The sequence below is a fragment of the Mycteria americana genome, chromosome 3, assembly GCF_035582795.1.
Source record: "Mycteria americana isolate JAX WOST 10 ecotype Jacksonville Zoo and Gardens chromosome 3, USCA_MyAme_1.0, whole genome shotgun sequence".
NCBI classification, from domain to species: Eukaryota; Metazoa; Chordata; class Aves; order Ciconiiformes; family Ciconiidae; genus Mycteria; species Mycteria americana.
Window position 1 is genome coordinate 92,367,045 of NC_134367.1, and position 27,219 is coordinate 92,394,263.

The 27,219-nt window shown below is 40.2% G+C and overlaps 2 protein-coding genes across 3 annotated transcripts in view; both read right to left on the reverse strand.

Annotated features, from left to right (window-relative positions):
• Window positions 1–10,183, reverse strand: part of STRN (striatin) — a 67,797-nt gene extending 57,614 nt beyond the window's left edge. Inside the window, 2 exon segments of the mRNA XM_075496076.1 lie at window positions 9,669–10,004; window positions 10,007–10,183. Of these exon segments, the coding sequence (XP_075352191.1) occupies window positions 9,669–10,004; window positions 10,007–10,183 (513 nt within the window).
• A 1,842-nt stretch (window positions 10,184–12,025) lies between these two features.
• The window catches only part of HEATR5B (HEAT repeat containing 5B), a 61,949-nt gene continuing 46,755 nt past the window's right edge, over window positions 12,026–27,219 (reverse strand). For both annotated transcript variants that reach the window (XM_075496078.1, XM_075496077.1), the window contains exons 32-36: window positions 24,357–24,626; window positions 21,857–22,081; window positions 19,150–19,301; window positions 15,915–16,128; window positions 12,026–14,312 (exon numbers count right to left, since the gene is read on the reverse strand). In XM_075496078.1, coding sequence (XP_075352193.1) covers window positions 14,008–14,312; window positions 15,915–16,128; window positions 19,150–19,301; window positions 21,857–22,081; window positions 24,357–24,626 — 1,166 coding nt within the window. In that variant the 3' untranslated portion in view covers window positions 12,026–14,007. The remainder of the gene's footprint in view (window positions 14,313–15,914; window positions 16,129–19,149; window positions 19,302–21,856; window positions 22,082–24,356; window positions 24,627–27,219) is intronic.

Genomic DNA, 27,219 nt, shown 5'->3' on the forward strand with positions numbered 1-27,219 from the left:
TACAGTTTTCTTATAATTCAGATGCAAATGACAGAATTTTATCAATAGATTGAGACTGCACAGGCCATTTCCCATGGTTGCAGCTTTAGCGCTAGTCAAACTTGAAGCCTGCACTACGTGAGGGAGTAGGAGAGCAAAGGAGGATCGCTTCCGCTTTGAATGATCTGCAACACTGTTCTATGCTTGTGCTTTGGCCAATCCTGGGAAGGTTTGCCAAAAATTTCAAGAATTCACAAATATGCCCAACAAACAGGTTCTGTGACAACTGACCTTCTAGCTAATAAGGTTAAAATGCATCAAGTTGTAGGCTAGTTGTCAGTCACAAACCTCTAAAACGCCTACGGGGATCACACAAAAATTCTTATTGTTCCTTTCCTTATGGGTGGGGCACATCGTCTCCATAAAGCACCCGGCCCCGCTGGCTCCGCAGCGAGGATCAAGGCAGTGTCCGCCTCAAGTTTATTCCAGGCTAAGTGCTACAAGTTACTGTATTACAGCTCAACTGTGAAATTAAAATCAAGAGAACAAGAAGAAAAAAATAAAAAAAAAAAACAAAAACACAGAGAATACTGGGAAGAGAGATGCCTGGAACAGTTTATTTCAGCTACAATGGTACGGTCCAGTTGGGGTTTTTTTTCCCACTTTATCTGTTAAAAGTTTTTAGTATTACCAACTGCAACAAAACAGAAGTTTCATGAGCATTCGGTCTAAATTAATAGCACTGCAGCTATCTTAACTATTCCACTTCTTTACCAGGTGGAAACACCAAGTTTAAAAATAACATTCATTCTTATGTTAAAAAAAAAAAAATCTCATGTGCAACAACATTGTTGTTTTAAGAAATTCCCCAAAAGACTCTAAAGTCACATTACTGCAAAGTAGACAAAAGGGTGAGGCAATGTTTTAGGTAGAAACTGGGTTAGAAACAACATTTTTTAGAATGTTGTTGACTTCCTAATACAGGCTTAGCAGCCATAACAATATAATCAAATAATTAAATTGCATCTTAATAAATCTGGATTTCACCAATGTTTTAAAAAGTAAACTGAAATTTACACTTCCTGAAATCAGCAACCACAATGACAAGGATGTTAAAAAGTATATCTGCACACCTTTTTAGGCTGACACCTTGACATTACAGAAAAGCAAGAGATTAAAAAAATATTTACCTTTAACAGAAAATGTTTAAAAAGAAACAAGTACTATGGCTGCTAAACAAACGATGCATGTTTAGTATCAACTTCTATGAGTTCCTTAATTTTACAGCTATTTCAACTTAAAAGGCGATTTTTTTTTTTTAATTCTTAAGACTCAAGAACTAGAAAAAGCCTTTCCATTCTTTTCTTTAAAAAATTTATCTTAATATTTTAAAGTAAACCTCACTTCAAATTTATGGGCACTTGCAGGTCAGCAGGCATCATTTGACAAAGTAAGAGCTACTAAGACATGCAATTCTGTATAGGCTGCTTCCATAATTCAACAACAAGGTCTTCACAGATTGAGAGAAAGAGAACAAGGGAGGGAAAAAACTGCAAGAAAAGTATTGCAAAAAATATGTAGATAGCTAAAATAACTAAACACATATACAGATGAATCAGCCTCAAACAGTCATTCTAACCAGTCTACTGAGAACTGCCAGAAGCATTCTGCAGGCTGCTGGGGTGCTCAGTATTTTAGATTATAGTTGGCTCACTGAAGCGCTACATATTTAAGTATTGTAAATAAGTGTAGGTATGCCTGGGGCAGGGGGGCAGAGAAGAGATAAAAAACAGGTACGGGGGGGGGGGAGGGAAATATCAGTGATCTAGTACAACTGCAAACAATTTTTCAGGCACCATACTGAACATTGCAACACACACCCACTAAGCATTCTGTGCAAAGAGAGACTAGGAAGCTTTTGTAAGCGCCTGTAGCCATTTACAGTAACACAAAACTGAAATGGGGCCACAGGCTGAAACAAGTGGCTAGCACCCAGGCGTATTTAGCTTCTCTCCACACAGAAGAGCTTCATCCCGTTTTATCACCTGCACACTCACACTGGACGATACCGCCTCGTGGGACTAACGCACAGCACAATCTGCCACTGGCAAATTATTTTTGCTGGACTTCAGAGATGTCCTAAAACTGGCGCCAGAGCTAAGCCCTGAAACAATTAAACCATCCAAAAGAGATTAAAGATTTAGCTTACAGTAAAAAAAGATGGTTGAAAAAGCCATTTACTTACAGTCTTCATCTCTTTGAAAAGATTGATTGAAAAACAATTTATTATCAGTGAATTCAAAACGCCTTATAGATCATCCAGAACCAAAAATTATTTAGTAATTTATTCCTGGCAATACCTTGATTACTAATTTAAGCATCTCAACCAACAGGAAGACTTTTCTTTCTGCAGTTTGAAGTGTTTTACTAGGCAGATCTCTGTTCGGATAGCCAGTTTTTCTTTTATCCACTCTTCAGTGCTGTCTTTCAAGCAATGTATATTCAGCTTATTTAATCATTCTTCATAAGCAAAAATTTTCTCTAATCCTCCAGTCATTTTTGTAGTACACTTACTTAAGTAGTGAGCGTTAACTTTTTTTCTTCCTTTTGAGTCCCAGGAGCATGCTCCATGTAGACTGATGTAAGGACAAAAAGAGAGCAAGTTTTAAACGTGATTTAATTCTATAGGCAACACTGCAACGACATGTCAAAAAATAATCACATATTATGAGCTGGAGTCCAAACTGAAAACACTCAAATATAATTCCATTCCACTTTCTGTATAAGAAAGGCAGAAATGCAGCAGCAGCAGTCAGCACCAGGACTGATAAATAGACTTATGGCCCACATTTAAACTGAGACAATGGAAGTTCACAGGCTGAATGAATCACTTGGGGTATAGCAAGACAAGGGAGAACAAATCTGAAGGAGATTTTTAGGTTTGGCTTTGGTAACAAAAAGAGGAGTGAACCAGACTTGACCACACAAGCATTTGCAAAGGCAATCAGCAAACTCCCATTTCTCGCTCCTACAGCCAGGATATACTTGAACACCCCTTGTATTCAAGCATGCACCACCACCCTGAACTGACTAGAGCATCAAGTGAAACAGATATAAAAATAACTGATTTTGTTCTCACCTCCTGTTTACAACCTTGGATATGAATATCGTGCATGCCATTTTTGTTCCAATGCTTTTGCAATCCTGCCCTATGTGACTGCCCTAAAGGGAAACATATTCCTGGCTAAGAGCACAAAAAAATGCAGTCTTTCCACACTGCGATCTTTAACTTAACTTCTTGAATGCTGGGTTATTTTCAAAATATTCAGTATTAGTTAGCATATAGCAAACTCTTTTCAAATAGGAAAAGACCATCTTCTAGATTAATCCATCTACAGGCCCATATAGAACAGGTCACTATGATAAAGTGAATCTTTTTTTTCCACATTTCAGAGTATTTTCATTTCTAGTGTATTGTCTGCAAAGCTTGGATCCTGAGCACTCTTAAGTGATTCAGAAGAGCTGTTTCAAATATCTAAGCATTTCTCAGCATTTAAAAAACAAAACATAACCATCCTTCATCAATTTCTAAGTCAGTTCTTGCCACTTTTTAGCTAAGGAACTTAGAAAGGAGGACTTGACAAGGCCTGGCAGTGTTGTGAAGCCAAATATGTGAGTAGATTGCTGACCAATACCTATTTTCTCGGAAAACTGTACAGATATCAATTTTAGTTGAGGCTTGGCATTTGTACAGGCTTACTTCTTTTAGCATTAAATTAAGATGAACCAAAAGGCTCTGGAGATGCATGTGTCCTTCCTTGGGGAATTTTACACAGCCTATTCTAGAATTAGTAAATAAAGTTTCAGTGTCTACTGAAACGTTGATAAAGGCTGAGTTATATTTGCAACTTGTTGTTCAAACAGTGCAAAGTTACTTACCCCGACGCAATAAAACTGACATGAGCCAAGACCTCCAACAGAAAAAGGAGGGCTACAATTTGAGTAGGACACAGAGACACCGATTTAAATTATAAGTGTGCACTAGCAAAGACACATAGGATGTTTCACTGTATGCTAACCTGACATCAAAACCCAAAGTTTTCCACCTAGAATGTAGCAACTTATTTCATTTTTGCTTAATTCAACAATTCTATAGCAAATCATGAAAATCAGAAAATCCTCTTCTTTTTTAAAGTTTAATTTTCTGTGAAAAGTGTTTGTAAACTTTAAAGAATGCTTGGAGACAATGTAACATCGCAAAACTCTGTCTGTTCGCGCCACCTCAATATTTACAGCAGCACTTTCCTAAAAGAGTTAGGCCCATTTAAGAAACACACATTTTCATTACACTTAAACTGAATGACAGGTTTAACAGATTTGAGAAGAATGGGAAAATCTGATGCTGGGAAATGCTCAGATCATTTATGCAATAAAAAAAAAAAAATCAAACTACTATAGAAACCAGGTACAGACCTGCAAAGAACCAGTCTCATAAGTTTCTATTTACATTCTACTGCTTTACAAAAGCTACAAATTTCTGTAACGCAGCTCCTTCATCACGGAACATTTACTCCCACCAGTCCTCCTGGCTTAAATAAAACAAGCCATGACAGTTTATCAATGAGTATACTGGGATTAGCTGGCAATCACATATATAAGCAAACAGGAAAGAAGAGTACAGAAGTTTCTCTTGGCTTCATGTGAATTTGGCGACTAGAAAGTTTGCTAAAAAAAACTTAGCAAAAGAAAGGATATCTGGCAGTCACCGAGACCCATTTAGCATCATCTTTCCCAACTAAACATGCCTCAGTATTGTGACCATGGCTTATTTTCTTCCGCCTTTCTTTTGATTTATCTGATGTATTGAAAACAATAAAGTTGAAAATATTGTCCTTCTGGGGTGGAGAGGAATTTAACATTAATCACTGTTTTCCTTGTAATATCTGCCCTATGAGAAAAAATATTTTTATCGAAGACTTCTACAGCACTTCTGCCAATTCATCTTTCACAGAGAAACTCAGAGATTTGACCCACATCATCATATCTGAAAATCTTATACAAAACTTCTTCAAACTGTATTTTATCTTCTATTTTATTGAACAAACCAAATCTTTAGGGGGTTTCCATTAACTAAATAAGTGATTTCATCAACTCACTGCTCATTCCTTTTTCTCTGAACAATATTTGCAGATTATTCAGCTATCAACGATTTTTAACTAGAAACTTAATCCAATAAGAGGACTGTTATCTAAAAGTCAACAAACTGTAAATATCAACTGTTTCTGAATCAAGTAACCAATGTCCTAAACCACACTATAAATAGCCACAGCCATCTGTCAGATTTGCCCCTTCTCCTCATTACTTTAACTTGTCTATCTCCAAGGACACAATCTTACCACGTAGCATGACTGGTTTCACTGCCTGCCTCTTGCCTCAGAAAAGCAGCAGCAAGGGGGAAGATCGCCATCCGTGACCCCCCCCAGAGAGAGCTAACATTACTAAATCTGACTTCCATAACCCACCTCAAGTGCTTATCTATTATTTCCATCACATTCCTTCTATTACAGTTGTTTGCTATCATTTAACCGCATTTTACCTCATTTCATTAACTCTTTCCCTACCAATTGTTTGTTGGGTTTTTTTTCTTTTGGCACTGTCTTACAAGGAATATTTTTAATGAAGTTGTGGAAAGACAAGCACATTGTATCCACCCATTCTCCGTAATTTCCTTGCAAACCTTTTCAAAGGCAAGTTTACCCAAGAAAAATAATTTTAACGTAACCCTATCAGGTCCCACTACTCCAAACCAGTCTACTACTCTTAAGAAACAGTTATCAGTTAGAAGAAATTAGAACTTTAGTAAGCAAAGAGGACAAGAGCTAGAAAATTATTCCTTAGCAGGATATGGGGTGTCTATACACACAGTTACATACAGCATACACACAGTTACATACAGCATAGCAGTTTGTTGCAATTTAGAACATTTGTGAAATGCGAAGAAATGCCAAAGTCTGCAAATCAGCATTTTTGCCAGAAAAATGTTTGTCAGAAGCAAAACTTTGCACAGCAACATATGCATTGCTTGCAAAGACAAAATTTCTAGTCAAAACAAAAGCCATACACACACACACACACAAAAGCCTTCAAGCTCATCCAGCCCAGAAGCCGCAGAGCTCAACAGCTTTGTCACTTGCTGGGACAAGGACGTGCATCGGCAGCACTTGGCTCCGCAGGGGTCCCAGCCGCAGGGGCAGAGTCCCCATCGCTCTCTCCCAGGGGTGGCAGATGGCTAATTAAAAGGGAAATAACATCCGCAACAGAGAATCACCCCCAACCAGTCAGAAGACGTATGGTTCAGGCAAGACACCAATATGGGAGGCAGTTCAAACCCTGCTTGCCTCAAGCAAAGATAAGAATTTCAGTGCCCTGCATAAGCGTTTGATCAAACTCTTGGCTATTTTGGGATGGGCTTGTCCAATACATAATGACAACTCTGAAATGCCTTGGAAACACAGTCCAGAAAAATGCAGAATGAAAAAAAAAAAAAAAAAAAGTCGTTTAAAACTTTTGCGGAAGAGGAAACTCTTTCTTGTCAACTCTCCCAAGCAGCTGCTAGAAGAACCTAAAAAAAGGAAAATTACTCATTTCTGAAAAGATATGAAAATAAATTATAATGCTATAAAACACAGTTTGTGAAGACTAAAATGAGGATTAATAATGCTAGTATTTATTCTAGTGAATTACTTCACAGGGCATCTTGAAAGTTTATTCTTAGGCTAATTTTTCAATCTGCAGATGTCAAAGTACTGTAAACAGAAAGCAAGCATTAAAAGTGAAATATGTAATTAGCAGATAAGCATCTAAGGGAACCCTGAATTAATCTGTTTTCACTCTTATTTGAAATACACAGCTTATTAATGATACTTGCACAGACATAAATATTGAAGTCCTCTTTCACCCTGAATGAGGAAGATTATAATAGAGGCAACAATCATTTCAAAAGGTTCAAGAAAAATAATTAGAAAAATCAGAGGAAACATGAATATTTGCCAGCGAAAGCAAAATATAGGCACTTGATAGGAAGAAAAACCTTGGAAAGGCAGTACTAGACCAGTAACTAAGAACAGAGTAAACTGCCTGGCCTGCCAACTCACATGTGTTATAAACTTGGGTGTGTGTCACCCGAACAAGCACCACATAATGCAACAGAAAGGTACTCTACCTGAGTATCACATTTAGTTCCACATAGTACAAGGAAAAGAAAAAGAGAAAATAAAAAGAAGCCCAGAGGGGAAGAAAAGTAAGATAGGAAATCACAGTGGGACTGATTTACAAGGTGTTTTTTTGAGAGAGGGCATAGCTTAACTAACCAACAACTACAGAGCAGAAGCCAAGCACAGTAATACTGTGCCATAAAGTATCTGAAGTATTTAAATATCATGGCAGGTAAGAAACTGGAGATAAAAAAAAAAATCTACCTCTAAGAAACAAGATCAATTGCAGAAAAAATTTGTGGGATACTAAGACAACCATACAAAATAGGTCCTCTGCCACACAGCCTCCCAAGAGAGCGGATAATCTAACACTGAAATTTACTTTGGATGGAAGACTAGTAAAGTACAATGAGGAGCACTGCATCTTTATCTCAAGAGAGGGAAACTGCCCGACCTCAAATTTCCATTATTCTGTTAAACATTTCCAAATATATAGGCCAACAAAAGGCTTCAAAAGAAGCATGGAACCGGTTTTTAATTAACGCTGCTCATCCTTCACCTGTACATGTACAATTTCTAAAAGCCATCCTGTAGTTGCTGAACCCGTAACACAAAGCTCTCACAAGGATCACAGAACATTCAACTGCACATGGTCACAGCAGACGTAACACCTGATGTCCACAGAGACAGCCAAGAATTTTGCACCTTTCTGAACATGACTCCACAGCAGATAAATGCTGTTACAGCTCGTGGCAATGCCAACCACAGTTAATTATAACTTTATTGAGATGTTTTGGCAAGAGCCAAAGGCGTTCAAGCAAACAACTTGTAATCGGTTTATATTCCCAGTTCTGCCACTGATAATACATGACTTGATAATACATGATAATACAAGCAAATAGTTTAAATACTCTGCTTCTTTCCTCCTGTCTCATCCATAACACTTACCGAGCTTTCGAGGGATACCTGGGAGAGGAGGGAGGAGGAGGACTGGCATGATAGCCTCTGTTGAAGGGCACCATAAATATGCAAAGTGTCATTACTATTAATGCACCAGCAGAATTTCTTAGGTCCTGTAAAACAGATTTTTTTTCTCCAACACAATTTTTGAGATTGTATCAGTTATGAAAAAATGTCAAGATATGTCAAGATATTTATAAGACTCCACTGGATATGTGACATGTGATGTTGTTCTTATACGTAGCTAAGCTAGTTACTTTCTACATAGTATTTACTGGATGCAGTGAATAGAAACATGATTCTGTTGTTAACGAATTTTTCATCAAATCATTGAAGTTAAAATAAAAACATTACTCTTTTGTCCTCATGACCACTTCCTTTAAATTCCTACAAGAGAACCCTCAGCAAAGAATGTCACATCTGCCACTCTTCTCAGAGCAGTTGTTTGATGTTATCGTAGAAAGTACAATTTAAAAGATTACTTCCCTACTAATTAAAAAACCAAGCAAACAAACAAACAAAAAAAACCCAACAAAACAGAGAAGTGGTTCGCATTGCTAAACAGGCTCAAGATTCTCTTGACAAATATGGTACTTTCAAGGAAAGACACAGAAAGAAAAGACATGGACAGGAAGCAATAAACAAAGAAAGGAGACCCAGAAAGGAAGCCGAGTAGACACTTTTCAGCCTCAAACACGGCCAACCGAGAACCAAACAGTGGGCTGCTGGTAATGTGGACAGCGTTAAGGTTAACAACAGAGATTTTCTTGTAAACAAAGCCAAAGAGGAACGAAAACGAACGTTGCGTTACCGGCTGTTATTAGAGTTAACATCAGTTACATTACAGCCAGTGCCCATCACTGAAGTATCCGACAGTAATGGCTCTAGGCCAGCAGTTCACAAGTTCTTTAACCACAAGATCACTATCAGTCCTTCAATGCATTAATGAGCGTATCAATCCTACCGCTTTTCAACTGAAAACACTACGTAACGTGTCCCGTAATACCAAAGGAGTTGCAGCCGGTCCCGCAGGCCTGGCCAGGGGGCCGAGGGCCCAGAGGGGCTGCGAGCCAGCACAGACGGCCGGGGGGAGCCGCCCGCTGCGGACGGGCAGCGGCACAAGCGGGGTGCGCAGCCCGCCGGAGGCAATTTTTAACAGTGGGTTATGAAACTGGTGACAAGTTCCAGCGGCCGGCCCTGGAGGGGCACCCGGAAAACTCCGGAGAAGCGGCGAGAGCCGCGCGGCGGGCAGGGGCCGCTCCCCTCAGGGCCGGCCGCCATGTCACGCCCCTCCGACCGGCAGCGGCCGCCCTCTGAGGTGGAGGGAAATGGCCCGCGGTGGAGCCGGGCGGCCGTTCCCTCACGGGGAAAAGGACAAGAGGAAAGCCGGGGCAGCGGCTACTTCGGCCGCTCCCCTCCCGCTCCGCGGGGCCAGGGCCCGGCGCAGCCAGAGGGAAGCGGCCGCCGGAGCAGGGCGGGGGGGGGGGGGGGGGGGGAGGAGGTCGCGGGTGTTACCTGCAGCTCCGCCCGCTCCGCCTCCCACTCGGCGCGCTCCGCCTCGAAGCGGCCCCACTCGTGCTGCAGGAAATGCAGGATGCCCGGCACGCTGTACTGAGCCCGGGACGCCGCCACCGGCGCGGCGGCTCCGGAGGCCGAGACACCCCCGCCGCCACCGCCTCCTCCTGCTGCCGCCGCGGCGGCCGCTGCTGCCGCCGCCTCGCCCGGCTCCAGCCCCGGCCCGCCCGCCGGTGGCGGCAGAAGCAGGGCGTTATTATTGTTGTTGTTGCTGAAGAAAACGCCGGGCCCCGCTTGCTCGTCCATGGCCGGGCCGGGTCTGCCGCGCTCCCCGCCGCCGCCGCCGCCCCCTCCTCCGCGAGCCGCCGCCCGCACCCAGCCGCGTCCCGGCAGCAGCAACAACCTGGGCGCGTCCCGCCCGCCGTCACCGCCTGACAGCCGCCCCCGCCGGCTGCTACGGCGGCCTGGCAGGGACAAGTCCAGAGAGCGATTCGCCCCGGCCCTCCTCGCGGCATTCTGGGAAATGCAGTTCCATGGGGTGGCGGGGCGGGAGGGAGAGGCGGGACGAGGGGGAAATCGCCTTTTGCTCCTCCGCGCGGCCCTTATTTCGAGGAACGACGTTACGGCGAGTGAGACCCATCCCCATGACCCGGCATCCTGGGGTAGAGACCGGCAAGCCGTGGCAGGGGCAGCTGGCAACGCACCCCCGGGCCCGGTCGGCTGGGCGGGGGTGAGGGAGACCGCGGGGAGCCGCCCCGGCTCCAGCCCCGGAAAGCCGCGGCAGGAGAGGCAGGGCATCGCTGAGCAGCAGCCAGAGCACAGATTAATCGTAATCTCCACCTCAGCGCAGGATTTAAATGGCTTTGGCACACTCGCGGCCCACCCTGGGGACATAAAAAGGGCAGGTGTCTCCCAGCAGTTTCACAAACTTCAGCCGAGCCCTGCCCTCTCACCCCCATTTTGTCTGTTTTGCCCATGTTCTGAACAGTGCTCGGCGTCAAAGCGCCAAATACTGTAAATCCATCCCAGGTTGGGATGAAACGGAGAGCAAACCAGCATTTTTCAGGAACTACCACGCTGCCTCTTCTGCAAGGAAAGGGAAAACAAGATACTTTGAGACTGGCGGCAAAGCCCTGGGCTGAGGGCACAAGCCGTCAGCAGCATTGCTCTCTCCTACTTCTCCCAAAGACACATAAAGACAAAAAGTTAGGCGTACTTTCCACGCTACATACGTACTAACGCCAGAGGCCTGCTGAAGACCGTGACAAACACACCACTAGCAACAGGCTGGACAGCAGGGCTAAGTGCTACCAGCACCCCTTGCTGCCGCTCGACCCCAGGCACGTGTGACAGATGCTGCGTGGCCACGGAGGCTGCTGCGGTAGGGGTGCTGCGAAGGGGCCCCGCCACCCCTCACCGCACCATGGGCGCACCAGCGGTAAGCCCTGCTGCTTACTCAAGCGGCGCTTCCTGTTTCCTCCTGGCTGTTCCGAAATCGTATTCGCCCGCTTCATAACCCTGCCCTCAGAGGTTAGAGCTGTGGCTGGTGGACGACCTCTTCGCGCTTTTGAAGAGGGAAAGACAACTAAGGAAGCCTACGGAGAGTGTCGCAGAGCAGAGGGGAAGAGGAGCGACAGCACAGAAGAGGGAGCGTGCTTTGGGGGACCTCGGCAGGGAACCGGGGTAGAACAACAAGGCCCACCCAAAAAGGAAGGAAATGGCAGAGAGAGAGGAAAGACGTGAAGGGGAAACAGAGCAAACGAGCTTCATCAAAAAGCACATTAAAAAGGCCATTAACAAAGAAAAAGATGAAAAGGAGGGTGACAAAGAATAATAAGCACTATGGGCGTTTCAAGTTATTTTGGTTTTTTTAATCAAATGGAATTTTATGCCAAAATGTTATGTAAAACCACATGGTTATACCTTTAGTATCAGGAGCAAGCAAAGACGCAAACGAGGACTAGAAACCAGGGAACGATGTATACAAGTGAAAGTTGAGCATGTTGTATATAGTCACACAGTACACAAAGAAAAACCTCTCCCTTTTCTATCCCTCTACATCTGTCTAGTGCTGTTTTCCCTTCCGCTAACTTTTTTCTGCCTACTTCTTAGTTATGCTTGATTGCTACACTTCCCTCCCCCAACCCCTTTTCTGAGTTTTCCGACATCTTGTAAACTAGACTAACCAAAACATAAAAGTGCTGAGATAAAAATTAAGGTAAATAAAACCTGATTATAGTCAAAAAGTTTCCAACAAACACTGAAGTCACTAATTACTAGACTACCTGGGGGGGGGGACACGGGATAGGATGGACACGACCTAAAACAGGTTATAAAGTTTTCTTAGTTTTACTTGCAAAATTTTTGTGTTCAATTTTGTACTGAAAGTTTCCTTAATACTTTCTCTCAAATGTTAAACAGGTTCAGAACTTCTTCTGAGCAAAATAGCTTTGTAATGCTGGAAACACTTATTAGAAAGTAATATATTTTAATCAATTTAATTCCCACTACACATACAAAGATGAAAAAACCAATGACATTACTTTTCTCCTCATCTACAGCATATTGTTTTTACTTCAGCACTTATCTTTACTCCTGTAGGACAATGGAACAAGACTTGGAAGTTAACAACTTTATGAAAAAAACATTTGAAAGTATGCGCCACTTGTTATGTCCTCACTTTAGTACTGAAATATTCACAGTGAAATAGAAGCTTTTCTGATTTTATATTAAATATTTTGCACACACCAAATACAATAGGGCAAAAGAGCATTGTCTTGTCCTCCATTTTGCATAGGTACTCCAAGGGTTATATAAGGTCTTACGGGGAAAATAGACTAGTCAAGTGACTATGCAGAAATAATGATCTACAAACATTTCAGCCAACTATGAATCATATTGAATTCTATTTACTATCCCTTTGTTATATTTGGGTTGAAGTAGAATCTTCTGAAATACGCAGTTTTTACAGAGTATCCAGAAAAACATCAGAGATTAAACTCAAGAGGCTTAGCTGAGGCTTCTAGTTATGTGGCATCTCTCTATAAAGCAAAATGTATAGAAAGATCCCTATAGAAGCCCATAAATTCAACAGCAGTGTCAAAAAATTCATGTAAGTCAGTCTTGTATACACAAGAAAATACACGGTTCTGCACTTCTGCCAATAGGAAGGGTGAGGTCTGGCAGCAGCCAGCCATTGGGAGTCACTGGCTCTGTGCTGTAGGGTTAGCACAGCACTTGAGCTCTAAGCTCCAAAATCTGCAGATCAGACTCACTCAGATGTGAGGGGAGCCACGTGCTTTTCAAAAAAGAAAAGACTGGTAGGGGAAGGAAAAACTGGAGGGGCCTGGCTCTCACTTGTGTTCTGCTCCCTTAGTCAGTACAGGTGCAAAGCGCTCAAGTAATTTGGCTCTGCAAACTTTACCAAGGACTGCAGGTAAGATATATCCACTGAGACTAAAATCTTGCAGGAAGATTAAACACCTAGAAGTCTGGACAAAGAGCAGAGCACTGAATCATCATATTCAACCAGCATCTGGCAGAATAGGAAGACTGCTAACACACAGCACCTTACAAGAGCCAAAATCTACACCTACAAAAATGCAGATAGCAGGCAGTTCTCTTTATAAACTCAATTTCCAATGCATTCTTTAAAATTTATCTTAGAAGAGATAGGGGATTAGATTCTTTGCATCCTTTATTAATTTTCAAGCATGGAAACGGATCTGAAAGAAATATACACCACATAAATAAGGACAACTCATGAAGACAGCATGCTTGATTGTTCACCTTGAGAAAGGCTGAAAATTTTCAGTTGTTTTTTTTTTTCATGCAAGCTGAAATGATCTACAAGGTCTGACAATCCCCTTCCCTACTTTGTTTTTAAAACGAAAAAGTGCACACTTCTACACTTGAAATTCCCCATGGTACGTGGTAAGTACTGCATAACAGTTTCCCCTCTTCCCTCCATCCCCACTGTGTTAGTGTGTTGGCACAATGGTAGGATAACAATCACCAAATTTCAAAAACTACTCAAAGGTTTAGGGTAGCTTTTAAAAATAAATAAAACTATTTAGTCAGATAGAGAATTTTTTTTTTTTGGTGGATAATTTATAACACAAATTCATAAATATGATCACATTCCATTTCCTAAAAATCTATACAAATACAAGTAACACCACTTCCCTTGTAATGCATGGATTTCAAGTAATTACACAAAGCTCTATTAGACAGCCTTTCACATACAAATTACACAAAATTACAGACATATATGCAGTAACACATTGGGGATAATGTAATGCTTCTGACTACTTAATGGTCCAAAAATAATAAAAGTAATTCAAAAAAAGCTAGTTTTCAGTTTAATTGTTGGAGTGGAATGTACTGTGGGTGGTGGTTGCCTAGCAGCTGCTTTTGCTTTGCTGGCCTGACTTGCTCGGACTGCAGTTTCTAGACGTGTTTTTAATTCAGGAGCAGCTCCCATTACTGTCTTGAAAGCATGTGGGTAAAGTGGACCAATGTGCATTAGATTCTGAAGTGCAAATTCATGAAGATCCTTAGATGCTGTAGATGCAGAAGCAAAGGCATTTTCATTCAGTAAATAGGAGATCAGAGTGGGAACGAGAAGGGCAAGCAACTGGACTCCTAAAAGTGAAAGAGAAAAAAAAAATCATAATCATATCAGAGAAGAAAACAAAAGAAAATTAATTTTATCAGTTACTAGACTGGTAGGGGTAATTTTGTTTTCAGAATTGACAATAAACACTGTAATTAGAAATGATCAAATAAAACCCAACTGAAATGTAGATGGTTTCCTGTCCTTTGGTCACTCAAATCTTTCTTACCAGGATTGTGTTTCAGACTTCTATTATTGTTCATCACAGTTACTTTGTTCCTGACACTTTTTAAAGATGCCTTTGCACCATCTGATTGCAGATCATTGATAAGAGATTGTAAGATGTAGAGTGCCTATTATCTAAAGGATTTCAAAACACTTTTCAGGCAGACAGAAACATTATTCAATTGAATTTGAATATCAGCCTCCCCAGTGAGCATAACAGAACCGCTATTAGTATGCAAGCATTCACAAAAAAGTCACGGACAGTTATCTGCTATATTACTCCATTCTGGAAGATTCCAATCCAGAAACTAGCACTGCAGCTATACTTGGGCTAGCACGACCTAACGAGGCCACAGCCCAAAATGGCACAGGGATCAAAAGGGTTTATCTTTAGAACAAAAGAGCAGCTGAACTTAAGCAACAGAGCTAATTTTTGTATCTAGCAAGGATACAAGTATGCCTTTGAAACGTGTAACATGTTAGTTGTAAATTTTAAGCTCAAAGAACTTAAACATTAATGGTAACTCATTTATCTAAAATTTTGTAGGTTATCAAAGTATTAATGATTTTCCCTTGAAGGTTTTTACTAAATTCATACTCATGGGGTGATTGTCTCCAGCCAGGATTAGCAAAAATCAGATGTTTTGCTTCCTCATTCACTTCAGTTAACTCTCTCATTTTGCATGTGTTTCAAACAACTGTGCCAGAAGCAGAATGGGGCTCAAGAAAACATACATTTAGTGTTTTCTCATCAATGAAGAGAAATACCAACAGGGAGTATGTGGGGGGGACGAGGACAGATGGAGACACAAACCCAACAGTAGTATTTTTACAAGGAACTTTATCAGAACTGAAAGCCAAATGTCTGCAGAATAAGTCTTTAGAAAATGCATTCTTTCAGTTAGAGTGTAACTGAACTTAAAGATAAACTATAAATACTGTATTCTATCTACTGAAGCAAACAGGAGGCTCCATCTACAATCAAGATATTCTGACCAGTACAATTCAATTTCTTGGGCTTTTTAGATAAACTTTGTTGAACTGGTAGAAGCAACCTGATAAAAGTGATGAGTCTGCTAAAATAAATAAAAGTTAACAATGGGAAAATGTAAATTTAAATGGTGTGAACTACTCATTTCCAAACAGAAGAAAACATCACTCACTACTGCAGTTCATGTTTGCATTTCTGGTGATTGCAGGAAAAAAATCTAAAGGCTACAGCATATCATACTATATGTGCTATACAAGTCCATGTATACAAAAGTTCTAGTACTGGAATTACAAACGCATGTTGCACAGATATGGCCTATTTGTGACTATGCCATCGAGTTCCTAACTGCAAGATTCCTAATGTTCAATATTCTATTTTAGTATTACACATTTCTCTAGAAAAACTAAATACTTACTATTCTGCTCCTCACCAAGGGCAACCAATGTTTCAAGGACTTTAATTCCTTCCTGGACTGCTAACAGCTCCAGGTTGTTGTTCGGGCGGCTCCTTTCCACAGCTTTCAACTTCTCAACCATGATAGGGGCCAATGAATGAATATATGGAGTTGACAGGGCACGATTGGTGTGTTGGAACACAGAAAGCAGAAGCTGGTAACACTTGGCTTGAACCTAATCAAATCAAGATAACAAATAACTTTCAAGACAATGTATTTAACTCAGGGAATTCTAATAAACTCTGTTATCTATGTATGTGAGATACAGGTGATGCTAAAAAAAAAAAAAGACGACTAAAGGGGAAGGAAACATACTGAATAAGAGGAAAGCAGCAACACAGCCCATCTGCTAAAATAATATTAGCCCAGTTTTCAATAAAAGGAAGGCCAGTTAAAAAGAACATGCAAGTACTAAATAGTAGCAACAATATGAACTCAAAGAAAATAAAGGAATAGTTAACGTCATACAAGTCAGTCACATAGGTCCACAGAGAACTACATCTTTGTCAGAACTACCTGCACTAATAGTAGATGTATCTGCAAAATCATGAAATGCTATTCCAATCTCAGAAGGGTAAAACAGCCCATAAAAATTACTCAGATCAAAGTCATCTTATTGCTCTAACATAAGCCAAGGCTGCAGCCAAAAGCGGCAGGCCTGTCCGTCCTTCCTTCTCATTCTCCATCTTGTGCTGGCAGTAGCACAAGAGTATACGTGTAACCATACAGTGAGCTGGATCACAGAACCCTCTCTTTGTCTTCCTTCTATTTTCTTTTTTCCTCCTCCCTCTTTTCTCTGGAAAGCAGGGATTATTAAAGTCAACGTTTGGTAAAATGACTCACAGATGATCGTGTTTAGAGGAACACGTGAATGCATTTTATTTGGGTGTACAAAGATCTCCTCCAAAATCCCACACAAATAACCCAGAACTTTTCAAAAGGTAAAGCCCCACAACAAATACGAGGATAAAACATTGCACATGCTTGCAAACTGCACTCAAGTCTGAACAGGATGAGTTACTGAGCACATGCTGAACAAGCATTCTAGAGGAAGTATTATTGAACACAATGATCTGTGAGGAGATCCGGGGATGACTGGAAACATAGATGTATAAATAAAAATATTGACTAAAAATGATAGATAGTAAAAACTAATAGTAAGAACATACAAGTTATGCAGCTCAGGTCACTGTTAATTCACTAGTATACAGCTGCAAGTTTTCTGTACAATTCAATTTTTAAGGCCTGAAGTAATAACATGTCTTCTAATACCATTTGTATGCTTTCTAACAGAGCTCCACGGAAGAACATTTTCTCCTAATGCCTTATTCAGCATCATCTTTGACCGGTTTCAACAAATTATTCCTCTATCTCTCCATACCACTCCAAATAATTATCTTCCCTTTCTGTCTACATTATTTAAACTTTACTCTTTATTAGCTGTTAAGATTATTAGCCTTTGAAATAAGGAGTAAAAGCCTCTTTTCTTACATGCACGCATAACTCAAGTAAGAGTTTTACAGCTGCATCTGACAGCAGAATTTCATCCAAGCTTTTTTTATTCCATCTATATAATATAAAACTTTTGACTATTCTGCATTCACAGAAGTCTACAAAAACTCCTATGAGGTAAAATCAGGGCTTCTTCAAAGGCCTCTTTGGCCTTTGAAGTAAGGCACACTCTCATGTACAACTTACCCATTAGCCCTGAGACAAGGATCTCTCAACTGAGTTCCCTTGTTGGGGCAAAATGAAATTGAGCTCACCAGCCTTCTGGTTCTTACTATACATGATATCTGACCTTTCAGACTTTTGCAGGTGGTAATAGTTTCACAAATACTCCTGTATTTCTCATGAGGCAGTGGTATTTCTTTAGAAGAGTTTTTTCCATAATTGGTTCAATGCTTTTAATACAATCAGTATAATGCTTTTAGTACAAACAGGTGTCTAGTTACTGACCCCAACAATAAATGATTTATATTTAAAAAACTAGAACGAACACACAGCAAGTATTACAAAGTATATGTTCTGCACAACAGCGAGGAGAGTGGACACAATCTGGCTGCTGTCAAAGCATTCTCTGTGAATTAAAAAAATAGTGGTAAGTTCCAGCTCACTGACAGCTTTCCAGCAGAGTGGTGGGCAAAGATGTATTGCTCTCACTGTTCTGTTGTTTATACTGAGTTCTCATGTGTTTATACAGAGCTGAGAGACAGTATGACATAAAAGTTTCTGCTTAATACAACTGACATTTCCATTCACACACTAAAATTTTAAGTAGCTTTCCACCCAAAGTCAGGCTTCAGAACCAACTGAATTTTATGTCCACATTGGAAAACACCAGACCTGCTGCAGAGAAGAATTATCAGTCTAAACAGATTTTAAATGCCTCACTGTGACCCTAACACATCAGCATTTTTTGCGTGTTTTTCTTCTCAGGAATTTCTGCAGCACTCGCTTGTGGCAACACTACAGATTTTTCTCTTTAGCTCCCACCTGCAGATCTGTATATGCACTCAAACAAGCTGATGTATACACGGCCGGAACAGTTAAGCTTAACTATACAGCGCATTAGCCTGCTTGAACAAAGTCGTGTCTACAACTTTTCAGTTTCCCTCTTTAGGGAGAAAATAATTTAGAAGATAATTCATAAAGACAAACCAAAGGGCAGAAGTGAAATCAGGAGACAGATGATTCACAATCTGTAGATGTTCTGATGGCAACCACAAAACTACAGTTTTGCACTCAAACTGTTTTCTATGAACATGTAAAATAAGCACAGGTTTTGCACAAACAAATATAAAATTCATCAGAAATGTGGGCTGTAATTTTATCTACAGAGAAAGTGGTTTGGTTTGTATTACAAAAGATCAGCATTAATGTAGAAATGTCACTACTCTCTGATAACCAACCTTTTCATTTGCTAAAATTTCACATAAAGATTTTTTGCCTTTTAGAAAGCTCTAAGTCAAGAACCTGGCACAAGGCCATGAACACACATTATCTAGAAGCACTTAGTTTGGGTTGTTTTACTCGCTAAAGAGTTCCTATAATGCACTGTTGAAAATTCTAGTTATTTTGAGAAGCAGTATCTGTCTCTGAAGTAAAGGCATCACAAAGCATTCAGGAAATATGGTAAATATATCACAATTAGTTTTTCTCAGCGATCATTCACATTCCTATAACATGATCTTACCCAAGGATCACAGGAATTTAATGCACTTTTAAATCTGTTCATACATCCATTTTGTAAAGACTGCACTCCAATTATTTCAGTGCTTGCTGACCAAAGGAAGAGAGCAATAGCTGTAAGTATGCTTACTTCATCAAGAATAGGCTTAGAGGCTTCTGAAAAACAAAACCAAACATGCTGTTAGCTTAGTCCAAAAAGGGTTTAGAATTTATTTAGTAAAAGCCAGTGAACACAGATAAACTCACAAAGAGGAAACAAGCGTACTTGAAATTCTTTGCAACTGCATACAAATATACATCTACTTATTACAGAATCACTCTATCATTATTGACTGTGACTGACAAAAAGCTGAGCAACTCTATTCTAATAGTTGTTTTAATAAAGTAAGTCAAACTTTCTGAAACTTAAATATCAAGGAGCAAACATCACCCACACTTTCTCTGACCAAGTAATATTTTTTGTTTTCAATGTGTAAACAAGAGAGGGAAAATGTATTTTTTAGATCCTTTCCCCATTAAAAACATAGTTTGGGTTGTTTTAATCTCTTCAGCTGATACAGCAGAGTAAGAAACTGATAGCCAGCATGGCAACAACTTTTACTTAACATGAGGTTTCACATAACAGACTAGCTGATCTGACAGCTACCTGTCACCAATCAGAACAGTCCTACTTTAACCTTTCCTCCTTTTCAAATAGTCTGTATTTGCCATTGTCATCCTTTTTTTCCTTGCACAAGCTCTGTCTTCACAATTCTCATTCATGGATTTACATCAACAGGAAAAAAAAAATAATATATATTTATATATAATTATTATAGTGTGTATATATATAAAGTACTGTTCTGCTGGTTTTGTTGGCCAGATTGGTTCTGCTCTTCCTTGAGAGGCACAAAGAAACAGCAGATATATAGTCAGCAAAAAGAAAAACAGCATGACTGCCCTTTACAGATGTCAGCTAGTCACTTGATTGGCTTAGCCATGATATGAAACCTCACTTCAAAAAACTAGTCAAAGCACTTTAAGTGACCAGTTGTTTTTTTTTTCAAAAATTCTTAATTATTTTTTTTTAATTTTATTGAATTATGAGACTTGAAATTGTATGGAGTAGACCTTGCTTACATTCTTGTGTGTGTGTGTGATGTGCCCCACTCCACAGAAGACTAGAAAGGAAAACATCCACTCTTGCAAGGAACCGAGAAAGATTTCTAAAACCTGCAAAAAAGCCTAAGGCCAGCAACGCTTCTGGAAAGAGGGACTGGGAAATCTTCACAGTAACAAAAGCCTGGATGACAAGAGTGGCTGTGACAAATCAAATTAGAAGTTTGACTTGGTTAACACAAATCTACTGATCCTTCCCCTTCAGACATTTTCAGGATCGTTTGCAATTACCTACTCACTCCCTATCTCTCATATGAGTAACTCTATTCAGGCCTCTCTTCAGTCTCTATAAATGACTCCTTGGGGATGTAATGGGATGTTTTTTGGCTGAACTACCATTATGCAAATGACAAATCTTTGTGTCTCTCTTTTGCTAACTACGCAGCTGAGACTGTACATCTTTTTTGCTTTTCGAAGGGCAAGGCAAAGTACAAATGTGAACCAAGAGAAGTAGTCTGCAGTTCTCTAAAGAGATAGTAGACATCCTCCTGGTGGGTAACAGATTTTTTTTTTGGCAGGGGTAGGATTTTTTTCTCACCACTGAAAGCTTGTAAGAGTACTGTGAATATATTCCAGTATGAACCTTGCCACAATTATCCCTTGCTGTCTTCACACTCATTCGCTTTAACACTCACTGTCATTAAGACTGTATGAATTGTGTCAGCAAACACTTAAGATACAGTGATTGCCATTTTTCTTGAGGTTTAATTCAAGGTGTCGAGTCCATGTGCAGTACTGAATAATTACAGTTTCAGTAAAGAGGTCAGTTCCTCTACAAACACTGTTTTGGCAACTAAAATCCCCTTTCCTTTAAGCTAGCGGGTATTCTGTGGAAAGAGGAAAAGAACAGTGGAAATGATAGTTTGCTCAGGCCTTGCCAACATGTCTAGAGTTGCTAGTAGTCACAGAAATTGAGGCATAGTCCAGGAAGTAAAGTGAATTCAGCTTGGAACTCCTTTAGATTTTACTTGTGAGACATTCAGCAGATGTCAGAAAGACTGATCGATATCAGAAGGTAGATTTCCAAGTTCCAGAAACAAGTCACTAGCTGAAACTATGAAGACTGGTAAGGTCAGCTGGAGGAAAATGTAACACATAAAATAATCACGTCATAATGCGATTCAAAATGGAAGAGGAAAGTCTGAACTAGTACAGAAAAATACCCTACAGAAAGGACCTGAGAGAAAGGGGGCTGCAAGATGAGTTGCAAAAGGCAAAATTTCTAACAGGAGGTTATGATCGATATTGTCAAAGTAAACAGACCAACAAGGACAAATCTGGGATGGGAACTCCTGAGATGTAACTGTATTTTCTTAAAGCCAATGCTGTGCTTGTCTTCAACACAGCCTATTAAGTAACTCTAATTAGTTATGCTGTGTGCACTCAGGTCTTTCTCCCATTTCAATTTTACAAGCAGTTCATCACCACTTTTAATCCCCAACCCTCAGATGTGAAGTCTATTAAATTATAGGCAGATACAATACTTTTGTTTTCATTACAGCAAAACACAGTTCTCTTTAATTTTAACTCTCCTGCACTGGGAAACCACTTACCAGGTTGAGAGTATTCCAAGATAGATGCCAGAGTGCTACGGATAAGACCTGTCCATTGTTTCTGAGTTTCATCAGTCTTGACTGTTGGAAGAGTAACAATAGTTTTTATTCCTTGAAGGGCTGCACTGACTGGAGGTGGGACCTGATTATCTGCTGATTTTACTGCTGTTTCTTTCAATACTCTTGTAATCAGAAACAGGATAGTGGGTAAAATGGTCATACATCCTAAAAAAAAAAAAAAAAAATTTCTGAAGTTAATTCCAACAAGTGTTGTAGATAACCTCTTTAGCTTTCTGAATATGGATATATGGGCCTAGGAGACAAAAGAGACTCCACGATAAACTGCAATTCAGGTAACAAGTGGTATGTGCCATTCAATATTTTATCACCAAATTCATTAATCAGTACTACTGAAGTGTATCATAACACAAGTCATACAAGCCAACACTTAAAATGTTGCTGTCAATTCAGGAACAATGATTCAGCTATTAAAGTTTTGCCCTGCATGGCATGTGATACATGGTATGTATCACATTGAACACATTGTTCAACGTGTTCCAGCTCCAACAATAACAGATTGTTAAATATCTTAAAACAGGATCTGCTTATCGCTAGGGTCCTATAAAATAAACAACAATAAGAGGTCTAGAAACAGGTATCCAAACCAAGTTATGGCACTTTCCAAGGAAGCTGGTGTGTAGTACAAGCTCCAGAAGCAAAGGAAGGAAGTTATCTGGGTGTCTTACATCCTGGGCAAAAGCTGTAGCCATCTGGCTACTCTGCAAAGGAGACAAAACGATCCTCTTCCTACTGCACTGCTTTTCTGAAGAAATCAACACCTACCTATATGTTTTGTGCAGCCAGTCCTGCAGATGCAAGTTAGGCGTACTCAAGAAGTATTTGTCAAGTAACACATAACCTGACTTTAGACACATGGGAACTTTTTTAGGAGTTTCAAAAACACATGTAGACTTTAAGCCTCTGTAGGACTGAAAGAAGGGTGCTATTGGTTTTAGGCACATAATATTAATCTACAGCTGACTTCAGACAGTCAAGTCTCTTTCCATATCTTTTCTATTCCTCATTTTGCCACATCCATGGAAACACAAATCCCGACATTTTCCTACTTCTGGGATTGCTGTGAGGATCATACACAAAGTAGAATAATTACGACTGGAAGGGACTGCTGAAGGTCATCTAGTTCAACCCCCTTTTTCAAAGCAGCAGTTCCTCTAGGTCAGATTGCCCAGGATCTTGTCCCATGGAGACTGTAAGATACTCATGTTTTCAAGAAAGAGGAAGAAATATAAAAAAAACCCCACTCAGTCACAGAAAGTGATGAATTCTCTTTGTTCACAGTTTCCCTTACACCCAAAGTTCAATCAACATAAACGTTTGTGCATGTACTATCCCCCCCTCCCTACAGCTATCAGCTGGCTACATCTTCTGGATGAGAAAACAAACAAACAAACAACTCTAGCAGTCTCTGTAGACTAACAATATTTTCTCAGCTACTTTCACTGGTCACTTGCCAAATGCTGGGAGTCATGCCTTCACTCCAGTCAACACAGAGTAGTACTGCTACTCTTTTTGCCGCCCCCCCCCCCCCCCCCGAAAAAAAAAGGGAGAAAGGAAAAACAACCAGACATCAAATAAAAACAGTGCAGGACTCCAGATCTACTATTTTTTAAAGAACTGTAAGACACAAATTGTCTGTTTGAAGATAGCCCATGTTGTGTTCTGAGTATGACTTTGTCCAAATATGTTATTTGCCATGCATCTCATTAAGGGACCAACCTCTAAAATGTCTTATCTACATCAGTGTGTGAAAATTCCCAGGAGAACCACCAGACAACTCTTCAGCAATTTGTTCTCTGAAAAGCAAAACTCAAAGAGCACAGCTTCCCATGCAATTGTGTCCTTTACCCCTGAACTCCAGTCAGTGCAATTACCCTAGTTTACACATATCCTTTGTGACAGTCTCCCTGGGCAGAAGAAAGCTCCATTTAGTTTACAGTCACATTTGGGATGACTGACAACCAACGGCTGCAAAACCAAGTGTACCACAGCTGAATTGTGCTGTTTTTTCCTCAGTAGGATTCTCTTTTCATCCAGCTGCTGCTTTTCATGAACTTCTCAGGAATTTAATTATCTCTGAGATGTCTATGTTCTTTTACAGTATGATTAAAATTAGCCAAAAGGTTTCAAAATCATGAAAAAAGGAAGGGAAAAAAACAACAATAAAATCATAGTGATATAGAGCTCATTTTCTCAGCAAACTTGCGGCACACAATGCAAATTTAAAATCAAATAATTTCCTTTACATTGCTCACTGGAAAAGCCTGAATTCTTAATGTATTTTAGAACCTAAACATACTTTTCAATAGATGATCCTTAAAGTATCCCATAAAAATATATTTACAGTTTGCTTTTAGCATTATATGCTCACTACCCTTCCCCTACAGTAACCACTCATAGGTATTTTGTTACAATACCTTACCTGCTGGAGAACACAGAGAAGGCAGGTCAGACAGTATAGTAACAGTGGCAGCCACAAGACGAGCACTTTCCTCAGAGAGGTGGGATTTGGCAGAAATGTGACTTGGAGAATCTGACACTTTTGAACTCAGATGGGGCATGTGCCGTACTAGGATAAACATGAGCAATTCCATGGCTGCAAAGACTAGAGATTTTCCAGGCACAAGACCACCACTCTCACCTCCCTCTCCTAAAGCAAGAGGATTTTCTTTTTCCTCAATATCATCTTCATCTGAAAAAAGGAAAGAAACGTCTGAGGAGACAATTAAGAAAGATCCCACACCAAAGATTACATGAAACGCTCTTTAAAGTTAAAAATCAAGAAGAAAAAGTTGCTTCAACAGTAAGATATGACAAACATGGCTCATATCAAACTAAATGTTTTAGTTAGAATGACTTAAAGGGGTTTAAAATGCTTTAGAAGTATCATGATTGCAACAGTACTTATTAAAATCCATCCAGAACTAGAAAAAAAGTAGTAATACTTACACAAAATAAAAACGCAGTAATTATTTTGCTTCTTTTAAAACTGATTGTAAAATTAACAGCAATGACTGCCAAATAAATAGGCATGACATTTTTTAAATTTAATGGCTATTAAATGTTCCACCCTGACAAAAATCTTATTTCAGCCTAAATTGATTATGAAATAAGAGAACAGAAAAGCATTGTAGGATTCTATGTCCGAGTTCATGATTTCAGTGCATTCAGTTCAAAAAGTCTCTCTTTTGAATGGCAGCTTGGCCAGCTGCAGTCTTTCATTCTCCCATTAAACAGCAACAGAGATTCAGTAAGTCAAAGCTGGCCTGAACTACCCCTGTCGAGCTCCTATGAATTTAAATGATTGCTAGTGTTATTATCACATTCACCGATTTGAAAAACGCAACTTACTGGGCCTACAGTAAACAATTTCATTAATTCATATGAAGGAACAGAGGTTGCATTTTTAGCTGCACTAGTTCCTCAAGCTCCAGCAAAATCCTCTCTGTGTTTTTATGTGGAAAATGGGCAAAAGCTAACAGTTGGGTTTTTTTCCTCAACAGTATATTCTGCCAGACTAAGATGGTAGTTTTCCACCCAGTAAGAGAATATTCTTTGGGTTTTACTTTACTTCTTTCAGGTAGAAGAAAACATGGCAGACCTAACCTAACCAGATGTCAGTGAACTATTTGGCAGGTTGCCACCTGGACACTAATTTACCTGGCAAAGATGGAAACAGTGCATCCAATGCAAGATTTTTAAAGAAATGGTAAAGGGATGATTGAACAGGGAGATGCTCTGTTAAAAGGAAAAGGTTACTAAAAGTACCTCAGAAAGTGGCTTTCAGACTGATACTAATACCCTTTATCAAGGATATTCTTACATAAAGTAGAAATAAACTAACAGAATATGCTGATGAAAAGCCAAGCAAAACATCAGAAGCTGAAATATCATACCAGAAGAAGCGGGGATAAAACAAGAAAGAACAAATTTTACTAAAGCTCAAAAAAGGCCACATAGAGGAACAGGATTTAGGTATATCACCTCACCAGAGAATCTCAGAAAAATTTAAGTTGAAAGGGAGCTCCATAAGTCATACCAGTCCAATCTCCTGTTCAAAACAGGGCCAACTTGAAAGCTAGAGCAGGTTGCTCAGGGCTGGTCCAGTTTTGAGTATCTCGAAGCATGGAGATGCCACAACATCCCTGGCCACCGGTTCTACTGCTTCACCACTCCCATGGTGACAAATTTGTTCCTTGTATCCCATCTGGATTTCCGTTGCTGCAACTTGTGTCCATTGCCTCTTGTCCTTCCACCATATGCCTTTCAGAAGAGTCTGGACTGGTCTTCTGTTTAAATCCACTTTAAGAAGGGGGATTGCTATTTTATCCCATATTAACCCTCTCTTCTGTAGGCTAAACAAGTTCAGCTCTCTCAGCCTCTCCTCACGTGTCACATACTTCACCTCCCTAAGCAGCTTAGTGGACCTGCACTGGACTTCCTTCAGTTTGTCAACATCTCTCTTATTCAGGATGAGGGGGAAGGGTGAAGAAAACTAGACGCTACTCCAGATGCATCTTCACAAGCTCAAGTTGAAAGGAAAATCATATCCCTTAATCTACTGGTCATGCTTTTCTAATGCAGCCCAGTAACAGTCTTCAGCATTGCATACGCACACCACAGATTCACATTCAACTCGTCCATCCAGCAATCTGCTGTCCAGTCTGTCCGCTCCCCAGTCTATACCAATGCACAGCGTTATTCCATCCCAAATGCAGGATTTTGCATTTGTCTTTGCTGATCTTCAGCAGGTTCTCATTCCTGCAGCTCAAGATTCCCCTGAAAGGCAGCACTGGCCTCCAGTGTATCCACCACTTGCACAATGTGGTATCATCCACAAATTTGCTGGGAGTGCATTCTGTCCTATCATCCAAGTTGTTAATGACGATGTTTAACAGTAGCAGACCCAATACTGAACTCTAAGGAACACCAGTTGCAACCAGCTGCCAGTTAGACTTCAATCACCAAACTCCATTCAAGCACAGCAGTCCAGCCAGTTATTCTCCTACTTTTCAGTCCACATTTCTCCAATTTGACAATGATACTATGGGGTACTGGGTCAAAAGCCTTGCAGAAGTCAAGGTAAACAATATCCACCACTCCCCCTTCATCCAAAGCCTGTTATTTCTTCACAGAGGGTGATCAGGCATTATTTGTCCTTGGTAAGTCTGTGCTCACTATTTCAAACCACATTCTTCTACTTCATGTACTCAAAAGTGGCTTCCAAGGGAACTTCCTCCAAAATCTTTCACCACACACAGTAGGCTTACTGGCACATAATATCC